The sequence below is a fragment of the Delphinus delphis genome, chromosome 2 (assembly GCF_949987515.2).
Source record: "Delphinus delphis chromosome 2, mDelDel1.2, whole genome shotgun sequence".
NCBI classification, from domain to species: domain Eukaryota; kingdom Metazoa; phylum Chordata; class Mammalia; order Artiodactyla; family Delphinidae; genus Delphinus; species Delphinus delphis.
The window spans coordinates 50,003,234-50,015,964 of NC_082684.1; the positions used below are offsets into that span (position 1 = coordinate 50,003,234).

General features: G+C 36.2%; 1 protein-coding gene across 2 annotated transcripts in view; it reads left to right on the forward strand.

The window, feature by feature from the left end:
* The window catches only part of NIN (ninein), a 104,589-nt gene that overhangs the window by 81,241 nt on the left and 10,617 nt on the right, over positions 1-12,731 (forward strand). Inside the window, exons 23-29 of one of the 2 annotated variants that reach the window (XM_069540443.1) lie at positions 141-263; positions 2,623-2,736; positions 3,541-3,687; positions 4,949-5,128; positions 6,145-6,294; positions 7,251-7,298; positions 9,019-9,120. In XM_069540443.1, coding sequence (XP_069396544.1) covers positions 141-263; positions 2,623-2,736; positions 3,541-3,687; positions 4,949-5,128; positions 6,145-6,294; positions 7,251-7,298; positions 9,019-9,120 — 864 coding nt within the window. The remainder of the gene's footprint in view (positions 1-140; positions 264-2,622; positions 2,737-3,540; positions 3,688-4,948; positions 5,129-6,144; positions 6,295-7,250; positions 7,299-9,018; positions 9,121-12,731) is intronic. The other variant, XM_060004575.1, reaches the window with a different exon arrangement.

Genomic DNA, 12,731 nt, shown 5'->3' on the forward strand with positions numbered 1-12,731 from the left:
TAGTCCCCTAGAGTTTATATGTCCTGGGAAATATCTACAGATAGGGAAACAGCAGCAGCCATGAAAATGTCCTGTTTATAAATACATCTTTTTAAATACAACCATGAGACGTGATGGGTGGGCTTGTTTATCTCTTACAGCTGCACAGATGTCCCAATCTCTCTGACTTCCAGCAAAAAATTTCTAGTATTCTAAGCCACAATGAAAAACTGCTGAAAGAAAAGGAAGCTCTAAGTGAAGAATTAAATAGCTGTGTTGATAAGGTAGTAAAAATAAGACTTTTTTACCATCATTGGACAGTGTGTACCATAATGAGCATTTCTCTAACACCAGTGGCACGTGGGGGGCTACATGTTAGCCTAAAAGTCTCCTAGAACAGCATTTTGTGACCTTAGAGCTCCTGAAGCCGTGATTTTTTTTCTTTTATTGAAGTATAGTTGATTTACAATATTGTGTTAGTTTCAGGTGCATAGCAGTGATTCGGTTATACGTGTATGTGTGTGTATGTACTGCTTTTTTCCCATTCTTTTCCATTATAGATTATTACAAGATATGGAATATAATTTCCTGTGCTATACAGTCAATCCTTGTTGTTTATTTTAGATATGGTAGTGTATATCTGTTAATCGCATACTCCTAATTTATCCCTCCCTCCTCCTCCTCTTTTGGTAACCATAAGTGTGTTTTCTATGTCTGTGAGTCTGTTTCTGTTTTGTAAATAGTTCATTTGTACCATTTGTTACATTCCAGATATAAGTGATATCATGTAATATTTGTCTTTCTCTGTCTAACTGACTTCTCTTAGTATGATAACCTCTAGGTCCACATTATTTCTTTTTTATGGCTGAGTAATATTCCATTGTAGGAAGGAACACTTACGTTCCTTCCATGTCTTGGCTGTTGTAAATAGTGCCGCTATTAACATTGGGGTGCATATATCTTTTTTAATTAGAGTTTTTGTCTTTTCTGGATATATGCCCAGAAGTGGGATTGCAGGATCATATGGTAACTCTATTTTTAGTTTTTTAAGGAAGCTCCATACTGTTCTCCATAGTGTCTGCACCAATTTACATTCTCACCACAGTGAAGGAGGGTTCCCTTTTCTCCACACCCTCTCCAGCATTTATTATTTGTAGACTTTTTGATGATGGCCATTCTGACTGGTATGAGGTAATCCCTCACTGTAGTTTTGACTTGCATTTCTCTAATTACTAACAATATTGAGCATCTTTTCATGTGCCTGTTGGCCATCTGTATGTCTTCTTTGAAGAAATGTTTGTTGAGGTTTTCTGCCCATTTTTTGATTTGGTTGTTTAGTGTTTTTGTTTTTTTGTTTTGTTTTGATATTTAGTTGTATGAGTTGTTTGTATATTTTGAAAATTAATCCCTTGTTGGTCACATCGTTTCTGCATGTTTTCTCCCAGTCTTAAAGTTGTCCTTTTGTTTTGTTGACGGTTTCCCTTGCTGTGCAAAAGCTTTTAAGTTTAATTAGGTCCCATTTGTTTATTTTTGCTTTTATTTCTTTTGCCTTGGGAGACTGACCTAAGAAAATATTGCTACGATTTATGTCAGAGAATGTTTTGCCTATTTTCTCTTCTAGGAGTTTTATGGTGTCATGTCTTATATATACGTCTTTAAGCCATTTTGAGTTTATTTTTGTGTATGGTGTGAGGGAGTATTCTAACTTCATTGTTTTACATGTAGCTGTCCAGCTTTCCCAATGCTGCTTATTGAAACACTCTTTTTTCTCCATTATATATTCTTGCCTCCTTTGTCCAAGATTAAATGACTGTAGGTGTGTGGGTTTATTTCTGGACTCTCTATTCTGTTACATTGATCCATATGTCTGTTTTTGTGCCATTACCATACTGTTTTCATTACTGTAGCTTTGTAGTATTGTCTGAAGTCTGGAAGGGTTATGCCTCTAGCTTTGTTCATTTTTCTCAAGGTTGCTTTGGCAATTTTGGGTCTTTTGTGGTTCTATATAAATTTTAGGATTATTTGTTCCCGTTCTGTGAAAAATGTCATTTGATAGGGATCACATTAAATCTGTAGATTGCTGAAGCCATGATTTTAACAGGAGGCTAGATTAGTTGTTTAGTAAATATTAAGTACGGTAATATAAAGTTTGTCTTATTTTAATAAGTAACTATGCTACTTAATATATATAATTTAAATACATCACAATTCTACTTATATATAATATAAATAATATAAATATTATGTGTTTAATAATCTGAAATCCATTACATAGACACTTTTTTTTTCTACTGTATTTTCCCTAGCAAATCCAAAAACACTGCCTTTGTGCCACCTGCCTTAATAGGCATTCCATATTTTCCTATTATGGCACACTCTTGGGATTTCTAATTGCCTTCCAGCCCACCACGTCTCACCCAAAAACATGAGGCAATGAGAAGGAAAAATTGAAATCCCCAAAGAGAAGAAACTCCTCAAAATTAAAGGTACAAAGGGAGTCAAGGAAATGTCTCTCTTTTACCTTGTCTTGATCCCCTTTGTAGAGAGATGGTACTTGATCTTTTCAGTATAAGTGAAGGCACGTGAAATGAGGCTAGACATGTTTGTAGAAATGCTGTTACCTCTTTTCTTTTCCTGAATCAGTTGGCAAAATCAAGTCTTTTAGAGCACAGAATTGCTACTATGAAGCAAGAACAGAAGTCTTGGGAACACCAGAGCGAAAGCTTAAAATCACAGCTAGTGGCTTCACAGGAAAAGGTATGTGGACAATTCTTATTTCATCTGCACAGTTAATATTTTCCTATATCTCCCAACAGAACTCCAAGTGGAAAGAATGTTCCAGGTGGATGTGGTCTAAGAGGGATCAGAATGATTCAATTTAACTAATATTTGACACCTTACAGTATAGTAAAATAATTTGAACAGTGTTTCTCCCAAAGTTCATTATTATGAAATAATCATAAGATTATCTCATCATTATGAGATTATTTATTTATGAAAGCTTGAGAATAGTGTGTAAAAATGACTGCTTATTTCTAATTTAGAATTAGGATTTCTAAGGCAGGTTCATGCCCTATTATAGTTAAAGCTCTCTATTAACATTCTGTTTACCAATTTAAATTTTTTAAAATTGAAATATATATGAGCTGTTAGCATGGAGTAGGGTTCTACAAAGTATGTTTTTATTTTCATCTAAGAGGTCCTTTACAAACCAACATCACAGTCTAAAACATAATTTCTACGAAGTTCAGTAAAATCATCTGTCGTGATGCCTGTTGGTATTCCTTGGTTCTGTAAGATATCACTTGGTAATATACCAGATGACTATACCAGCAATACCTTGCTCTAGGCGTAGTTCATTATTGTCCTAAATATAGCTTAACATCCTGTAAAGATACATAATATCCTAGATTTGCACTGAGCAACTGAAAAGACCTGGATATAGTAAGTAGAACCAGAAGGGACCTTGGAGTTCTCTTGTCTTAGCTCATTCATACATGGACATGCTATAGGTGAGACCATGAGGATTTGTCACAGTGTATGACTGTTCTCATGATGCAGGTTCAGAATTTAGAAGACACCCTGCAGAATGTAAACCTGCAAATGTCCCGAATTAAATCTGATCTACGAGTGACTCAGCAGGAAAAGGAGGCTTTAAAACAAGAAGTGATGTCTCTACACAAGCAACTTCAGAATGCTGGTGACGAGGTAATTTCTTTTCTTCTTTATTGAGATCTAACTTTATACAGTAAAGTGCATAAATTTTAACTCTATAACTTGATTGTTTTTATACACATATATGTATGTATATGTAAATATACACAGTTATAGGTAAAATATATATGTATGTTTGTCTTTGTGTAACCAACACCTAGCTCAAAATAAAGAACATTTCCAGCACCCAGGAGGCTCTCTTGTGTCCCCTTCAGTTGATAACCTCAAGGGAACCACTTCGCTACCTTCTGCCACCATAGGTTAGGGATGCTTGTTTCTGAACCTCACATAAATGGAACTATAGTGACAAGGTAATTGTGCAAGTCAGAAGACCATGGCTGAGCTGTTTTGTAGTAATAAAAACATTTTGATGTTGTAGAAAGTAAGTCTCGTTTTAATATTATCACAATGCTGTTTCATCTATGTGCAAATAAATTAAGAACAATGTATGTATGTCAGTCTTGGGTAGATGTTAAGACTTTGTCCTACCATAAAAGTAGGCACTAAATTCAGCTACTTTATCTCTTGGTGATACTTTTTTTTAAACTGTGTTTTTTTAAAAAAACATAATAGTTGCTTCCATTTTTAAAAAATTACTTCTGGGCTGAAAATTTTTTCAAAATGAGATTGTACCCTTTTTTTTTTTTTTCCTTTTCATGTTTTGGCTTAAAAGGCAAAACGTGAAAAAGAAAAAACCCTAACCCTAACCCTTTTTTTACCTTTAAAAAAATTTTTTTTAAAGCATTTTTCAGGATCCAAAAAAATCACCGTGGTAGCTTAAAGCATATTCCTGAGTTCAGGCCTCAATTATGTGGATGATACATGCTTTGGATTCTAAAAAAGGATATGATTGCATATGTGAAAATGAAAGTAGAGTTTAGCAAGGGAAAGCTTTCAAGTTAGCAGTGCATTTCAGAGTTCTCTCTGTTCTCTGTTAACCAAAAGAATAGTTATTTGGGTTCAAAGCATAACTTCATAAGAATGAGGTAATTTTTAAGGTCCCCAATCTCTATGCGCTTGGGTCCTATATGGAACTGGGACTTGCCCTACAATCATCTTTGCTATTAGATTTGACGGGACTATTTTGCCAAAGATCATTTTAAACAGAGAGTTTCCAAACCTTTTTTTTTTAAATCAACGTTCAAGAATATTGTTTTACTTATATCTAGATATACATGTGCTCACTCTCATTAGAAGATGCTCAAAAAAGAAATCAGCTTGTTTTTAAGGCTTAACTCTACAATTCTCTCTTAAGAACTGGGCCCCAGAAATAGGCACCCATCCATCAGGATTCCATAACCAACAGCAAAGGCTGTCCTGGGACAAGTTGGATCACCTGACGAATGAGGAACAACAGCTGCTTTGGCAAGAGAATGAGAGACTCCAAACTGTGGTACAGAACACCAAAGCGGAACTCATACACTCCCGGGAGAAGGTAACTTGAAAAGTTGTACATGGTGGCATATGTTTGTAAATGAATGTTTGATACAGTGATTCTAGGGTATGGATTTGAGTATTCTGGTGTGGCAGACTTATTTTAAGAATGTATAATTTATCATCTACTTGCAATATAATTTTATCATGCTGTGTTTATATAATATTTTTCATTTTGTATAAGCAGTTCTAAATTAAAATCTGTGATCTTATGAATGGAAATTATGTTAACCATATATTCCTCATTCAAATAGGCTAGCCGCCAAGACTGGTAGTATAAAAATGGCAAAACTAAACTCAGTTCTTGTTGGTCTAACTTCTTGTAAGAGAAAAGGTGCCCCTTTTAAAAGACAGCATTTCAAGGCTAGAATGGTCTTTAAAGATCATCTTTTTCATCACTAAGCTGATGTTTAAATTCTTTACCTCTGCTAAGCAGTTGACCAACTATGTTTAACCTATGCTTAAATACCTCTTTTGAGGAGGAACTCTCTTAGGAGTCACAGATATTCATTTAGAACACCTACCATGTGCCAGAAACTCTGCTATCACTGAAGTTGCAGTGTTGAACAGACTAAACATGGTTGCTGTCCTCGTGGAACTTAGTTGATGTAAATGCATTGTTTCAGGTGTGAACAGTCCAATACAAAGTCAATGGGACTGTCACCCCCTTCACTCCTAAAAGTTATGCTCATGTCAGAGCAGAGGTGCCTACAGACTATGTTTTTTTGGCAGCCACGTCACACTATTGACTCCCAGTTGTTTGGCTGAGCCAGGAGTCCCTTTGTCCTTCTCTGATCCTCAGTGTTGCATCAGACTAAAAATAGATTTACCTAGAAAGGATCTTTTGAAATCCAAAAATGTAATAAGCTTCAAGAATTGGCAGACTTGACTGGAAAAAGTTTTCTTAATACAACAAAACCCAAGCACCGAATACAAACTTTCCTTATGTTCGCTTTTTGTTTTTCCTGGCTGGGTGGTTATATTAGCATTTCTTCCTCTTATACTGGTTCTTGTTAGGTCCGTCAACTGGAATCCAACCTTCTTCCTCCTAAGCTCCCAAAACATCTAAACTCATCAGGTACTGTGAAGCCCACAGAGCAGGAAAAGTTGAGCTTAAAGAGAGAGTGTGAACAGTTTCAAAAGGAACGATCTCCTGCTAATAGGAAGGTGAGTTTTTGAGAGTTAATACCAAGTGGCTGTGTTCTGACTATGATGCATCCCTAAGTGTATGTTTCTTCCCCTGCATCCTTCCAGGAAATGATTACAATGGCATATTTTGGTTCTTCCTTATATCTATGCTTTTGTAATCTTGTCAAAACAGTATCATGGTTCTTTTTGATTGAGTGACCGCTAGAAAGGAGCAATTTAAGTTTTTATAAAGAAGATGGTTAATTATCTTCATTAGTATCATAAGCTTCTATAAGTTAGTAAAACATATATAGCCTGAATATTAGGAACATCTTAATATGGTCTGTATTAGTTAACTATTGCTGTGTAATAAATTAAAACAACAAACATTTATTGTCTCAGTTTCTGTGGGTCAGGGATTTGGAAGCAACTTAACTGAGTGGTTTTGGCTTAGGGTCTTTCCTGAGACTGCAGTCCAGATATCAGCTGAGACTGCATTTATCTGAAGGCTTCACTGGTACTAGAGAATCCGTTCCAGATGTATTCATATAACTGTTAGGAGGAGGCTTCTGTTCTTCGCTAGCTGATTGCCAGAGGCTCAGCTCCTCACCACCTGGGCCTTTTCTCAGGCTGTGGCAATGAATGATCTAAGAGAGAGAGGCCCCAAAAGACCAAGATGGAAGCTGTAGTAGTTTTATTTGCTAATCCCAGAAGTCCCACACAATCATTTCTGCTGTATTCTATTGGTCACACAGACTAATCCTGGTGTAGTGGGGAGGGGACAAGGCAAGGGTTTGAATACCAGAAGACAGGGATCACTGGGCACCCTCTTGGAGGCTGGCTACTACGTGGTTAAACCTCTGTAGCATGACTCAGTTTGTTTTCTATTCTTGGTTCCATGAAGTTAGAGTTCTAGGCCAGTGTTACCGTGGGAGTTCTTGTTGTTACTTGTTTTCCTTTCTTTTTCTAAACTAAACTCAGAGTTTTCACTACAGGCACACCTTGGAGATATTCTGGGTTCAGTTCCAGACCACCACAATAAAGTGAGTCACACAAATTTTTTGGTTTCCCAGTGCCTATAAAATTGTTTCCACTATACTGTAGTCTGTTAAGTATGCAATAGCATTATGTCTAAAAAAACAATGTACATATTTTAATTTAAAAATATTTATTGCTAAAAATGCTAATAACCATCGTCTTCAGCAAGTTGTAGTAGTAACATTGAAGATCACTAATCACAGATGACCATAACAAATATAATAATAAAAAAGTTTGAAATATTGTGAGAATTATGAAAACGTGACAGAGACACAAAGTGAGCAAATGCTATTGGAAAAATGGCACCAATAGACTTGCTCGACACAGGGTTACCACAGACCTTCAATTTGTAAAAAACTCCATATCTGTGAAGCACAAGAAAAGCGAAGTGCAATAAAACAAGGTATGCCTGTATTACCTTCCTCTTCTGAAAATTATGGTTTGTTTAAAAATCTGGAAAGAATGATGAACAGTCATTTCCTTTTGTTATAAATATTTCAAAAAAATTTTTTTAAGTTTGTGAAAGTTACAACCATTGGCAGTAAAGAGACTGGTTGTGCTCTAAAGCTGAAATGTCATTTAAGTTTAGGTACATTCAAGTAAACTTTTCAGAAAGACATTGGGTTTCATCTAGCTGCTTACCAAAGGAAAAGTCTAATGATAGGTTTTAAAATAACAGTGAATTTAAATGTACTTAGAAAGATTACACTTAATTCCATTTAACAATTCTTGCTACCCTCCTCAGTTTTTTGTTTTTTTTTTTTTGCGGTACGCGGGCCTCTCACTGTTGTGGCCTCTCCCGTTGCGGAGCACAGGCTCCGGACACGCAGGCTCAGCGGCCATGGCTCATGGGCCCAGCCGCTGCACAGCATGTGGGATCTTCCCGGACCGGGGCACGAACCCGTGTCCCCTGCATCGGCAGGCGGACTCTCAACCACTGCGCCACCAGGGAAGCCCCCTCCTCAGTTCTTTTTGATAGAAACAAAAATCAGCACTCTAGAATAGTGTCATATGTTTTCTACTTAGCAATATTCTGAGTCCCAGTGTCCTCTAGCTCATTAGATTCTCATAAGAGTCTGTAATAAAGAGAATTCCAAAAAAGGATACTCATAAAATCTTCAAATTTCTTCTTTAAAATAGAGAAAGGAGTTAAATCAGGTTTTATGTATTCTCAGTTCTATACCTTTAAACTTTGCCTTAAGACATGTTTTTCCCTACTGCAGATCCATAGTAGAGGATCATGAAATCAATCTAGTTAAATAGCAGCATTTTAAGTTATTAAATTATACTAGAAAATATCAGAGTGCATGGCTCATGGTAAGGATAATTTCATGAAATTTTTCTCTTAGTGATATATGCTTATAACTGATTACGTATATATATTCATACACACACACACACACACACACACACACACACACATATGTGGGTGTGGGTGTTTGTACTGGGTTGCAAGAGAAAATGTGCTTCTTACAGTGAGTGGCATTGAAGTTTGAAAGCTACCTGCCTTTGGAATCTGTTCTATGTGAGGAGTGGTGATTAAAACTAGACTACCTAAATATAATCAGTACACTGAATTATATTGTTTGTTGTTTTCCCTTGATGAATGAACTCAGTTTTCTTCCAAGAGTTGAGATTTGTGACTAGCGTAAATTCGTCAAAATAAAGTAGAGCAACTCAAGTGTTTTGTTTTTGGTTTTAAGGGAGTTTTTTGTTTTTTAACAGGTTAGTCAGATGAATTCCCTTGAACGAGAATTAGAAACAATTCATTTGGAAAATGAAGGCCTGAAAAAGAAACAAGTAAAACTGGATGAGCAGCTAATGGAGGTAAGTTTTTAAGCAAATGGCCTTAGCTATGAAGAATATTTTAATCCATGAATGAGCCATTTGTTGAGAGAGACTAGCATAGCATTAAATTCCTATTATGAAAACAGTGAAAATCTAAGTACATTGCCAAGCTGGATTCTTTGGTCTGTCTTACCAAGTTTGATAGATATTTTTGCTAATTATACAGCCATAGGAATATATACTGCTTCACAGAGGATGGAATAATGTTGACTATCCTAAAATGCAAGGACCTGTACCTCAACAAATTCAAGTGGCAGGGACTCTGTTCAGTACTGACCAAGAGGCTCAGAGCTCTCTCGCCATTGCTGTGGTTTGAACAGTTTCCTGATACCTCCCACAGTGTAGTGTTTTATAGATGTGATTGCTCTGTAACAACCTGCTCAGTTGGGAAATGCATGCAGGGAATTTAAGAGCATTAGCATTTAGAGGTTTAATTTTCAAGGGCTGCTGTTGTTCATTACTATATTTGTAACTCAGCACTGCCTTGGGAGAGGTACATCTGATAAATATAAAAGTGGATTTGTAAAACCTGTCAGCTTGGCCATTGAGTTTCCGGTCTAATAGATTGCTTTCTGAATACCAAGCACAATTATAGGATGTAAAACAACTTATGTAAAATCCTCCTTAATAAGTAAAAATTTCATTAAGATACTTTGCTTTGGGTAATGAAAATATTAATTAATCCAACATTTAATGACCTGTAAAGTTTATATAAGGTATAGAGGCCTGGGTAGAAAATGTCTTTCTGTGCTCTTAAAAAGTACTATGTATACAAATATTTTTAAGCCAGAATTATAGGAAGGAAGAGAGATATGTAAATATTTTCTTTCATGAAGCTGGATATATGCAAAGGTAAGTTTCAGTAGATGCTCGGTTTTTATATATGAAAAATGGGCAAACATATCACATTGACATTTAAATGACCGCTAAGGTTTCTGTCAATTTTATGTTCTCTGATTTATCCACTAATAGGGAGATTAGTGAAACTATAAAGAGTGAAATCCAAACCATTTTTTATTTCTCTGACAGCGTATAATAAATGTGTTTAAAACCTTGGGCTGCAGGCTGTGTTTAGATGTAGATATGCTTTTCTGATGAAATAATTATATACTCTAATGAATAAGATATCTGAAGCTAAGCGTGACATGTCTGGTACCTGATTGAAAAGTAACAGGGTATACTTAATCACTGTCAGATTCTCTCCAAATGCTCTGTCAACAGGCCAGTTCTTCTCCCACCATTCTCTCTGGCCTCAGAAGCCCCCTTCTCTCCCAATCCTACCTTACATGATTAATCATCATAAGCAATTTCCCCTCATTACTCTTCTCCCTGATCTAGTCGTAAATATTTGCTAATGGATGAGGGAAATTGAGTGTTCTTGGCCCTGGAGCTGGAAAAAGAAAAAAGCATGAATTTTTAATTGGAACACTGAAAAGAACATCTCATACACTACTCTAATTAAAGTTTCATTAGAAATAAGACTGAGCTATGAATTCTGTACAGACATATAAATTCGATTCTTCAGCAGCTTTATTAAATGTAACTCACACACTACACAATTCATCCATTTAAAGTGTCTAATTCAGTGGTTTGGGTATATTACATTATTTTAAAAATTGTGCTAAGCATATAGATAGATAGATATAAATGGTTAAAATGACAAATTTTGTTAAGTGGCATTCGGTGGCATTAATTACTTTCACAATGTTCTACAACCATCACCACTGCTTCCAAAACTTTTTCATCACCCCAGACAGGAACACTAACCATTCGCCAGTAACACTCCATTCCACCTTCCCACCAGACCTGTAAATTGGATTTTTATTTATGTTATGATATCTATAGATTAGGCCAAATTTGAGGATGAACAGTGGTTTTCACACCATTTTTTGTGCCCACCTGACCTGAGGGATAGGTACATGCCTCTCCCTCTGGCATTGATTCTCATCGGGTTTGGGGGAGAGGCAGTAAGTAGGCAGGGAGATGTTCCTACATCAGAATCTTTGGGATCAAGAAATTTAGGGAAAGCTTTCTAGGTGATTCAATCTGATGTATGCACCCCCTTGGGGGAAGGGGTTTCTCCTCATCCCTATATGCCAGTTTGAAAGTCACTGATGTAACATAATACATAGCCCTACCCCAGGGTAATTAAAGATCCCAAATCACTAGACAAGAATATGGAAGAATCTGCCTCCCACTCCAGGGTTTTTTCCAACTGTGTGAAGCAGGGTTCTATAAGCAATTCATTTTGATCACTCAAAAACAGGGTTATAGACTGTTAGCAATTCTTAAAGTCTGTTGTGTACCTCTTAGCCAACAGTTCAGACACTTGAACAACAAAAATGTTTTATAGTTTATATTCTGCATCTCCACATGGCAAGGTGTTTAACATCAGGTCCATTCCATAGTGGACTTGAAATCTTCTGAATTATTATATTGGGATGGGTGGAGGTAAAGGTAGCAAGCTCGTAAACCAACCAAATTGCAATAGATGAGGAAGTGGCTGCAGAATTAGAGCTGTGAGACATTTTAATATCTGTAAAATTTATATACGGAGAAATGTAAATGTTGGTTCTAAGTTCCTACTGACTAGAGCACATGTGGTCAGGTATATAATATACACAATTTGTACTGTTCTTTCTCTTTATAACTCATATTTTCTTCCTCTTTGTATAACTCCTTAATTCTCTTTTGTTTTTGTTTTATCTGTGGCTAACCTGTACCTAGAACTCTGTGGTTGGAACTAGCAGAGAAGGGTGCAGTTCTCTGCCTGAGATAGTGTGTGAAGGTAGAACATTCTTTCAATGAATTTCATGGCATGGAGACATCTCATTAAACTCCTTGTTCATGTAATCATTTCTGCCACTATGACAGTTAATAAATACTTAAGGTAAGAGCCAATATTCATTTTCATTTTGCTTTAATTTTGGAATATATCTGTTTACATTTACATCAGGATTTTCCTTAGTATTTGAAGACGTGTGTGAAGAAAATCATCCCACTGATATAAAATCAGGGGATCATAATTCTCCATATTCTTTATTCTTAAAAATAAAGTGGTGGGTTTTCTAAATCTATAACTAGAAATATTTCAAAATGGGTAACACCCCACCTCAGAAATTTAGATTTAAGGAAATGGATAGTGGCTCTGAAGTTTCATGATAACATTTAATTATAGATGTGTCTTAGAGGGCCTTTTTCCCTTCTCACATGCCTGGGGGTGCTTCTTCTTGAGCTTAGTACTTGGTCATATTTGTTGCATGTCTTCCATTGAGCTCTGTGTCTGCTGAATGTGTTGACAGATGTGAAGTGGCATGCTTCACTAGCCAAATGCAGTGCCTTCTCCTTTCCCTCGCCCCAACTTTGATTGGCTTGCGATACACATACCATTTCCTCACTGTCTTGAATAAATACTTTCATTCCATGTACTTCAATTCCCAGATGTTCTGGGGTATCACCTTATGCCCCGGAATTGCCTGTCTGATAAACTAAGATAGGTTAAAATAATTTGAGATGCAAGATGAGAATCTTGAAAACAAATTGCTAACTTGGAAAAAATGTAGTCATTGAACATTCACTCTTAAGAATCT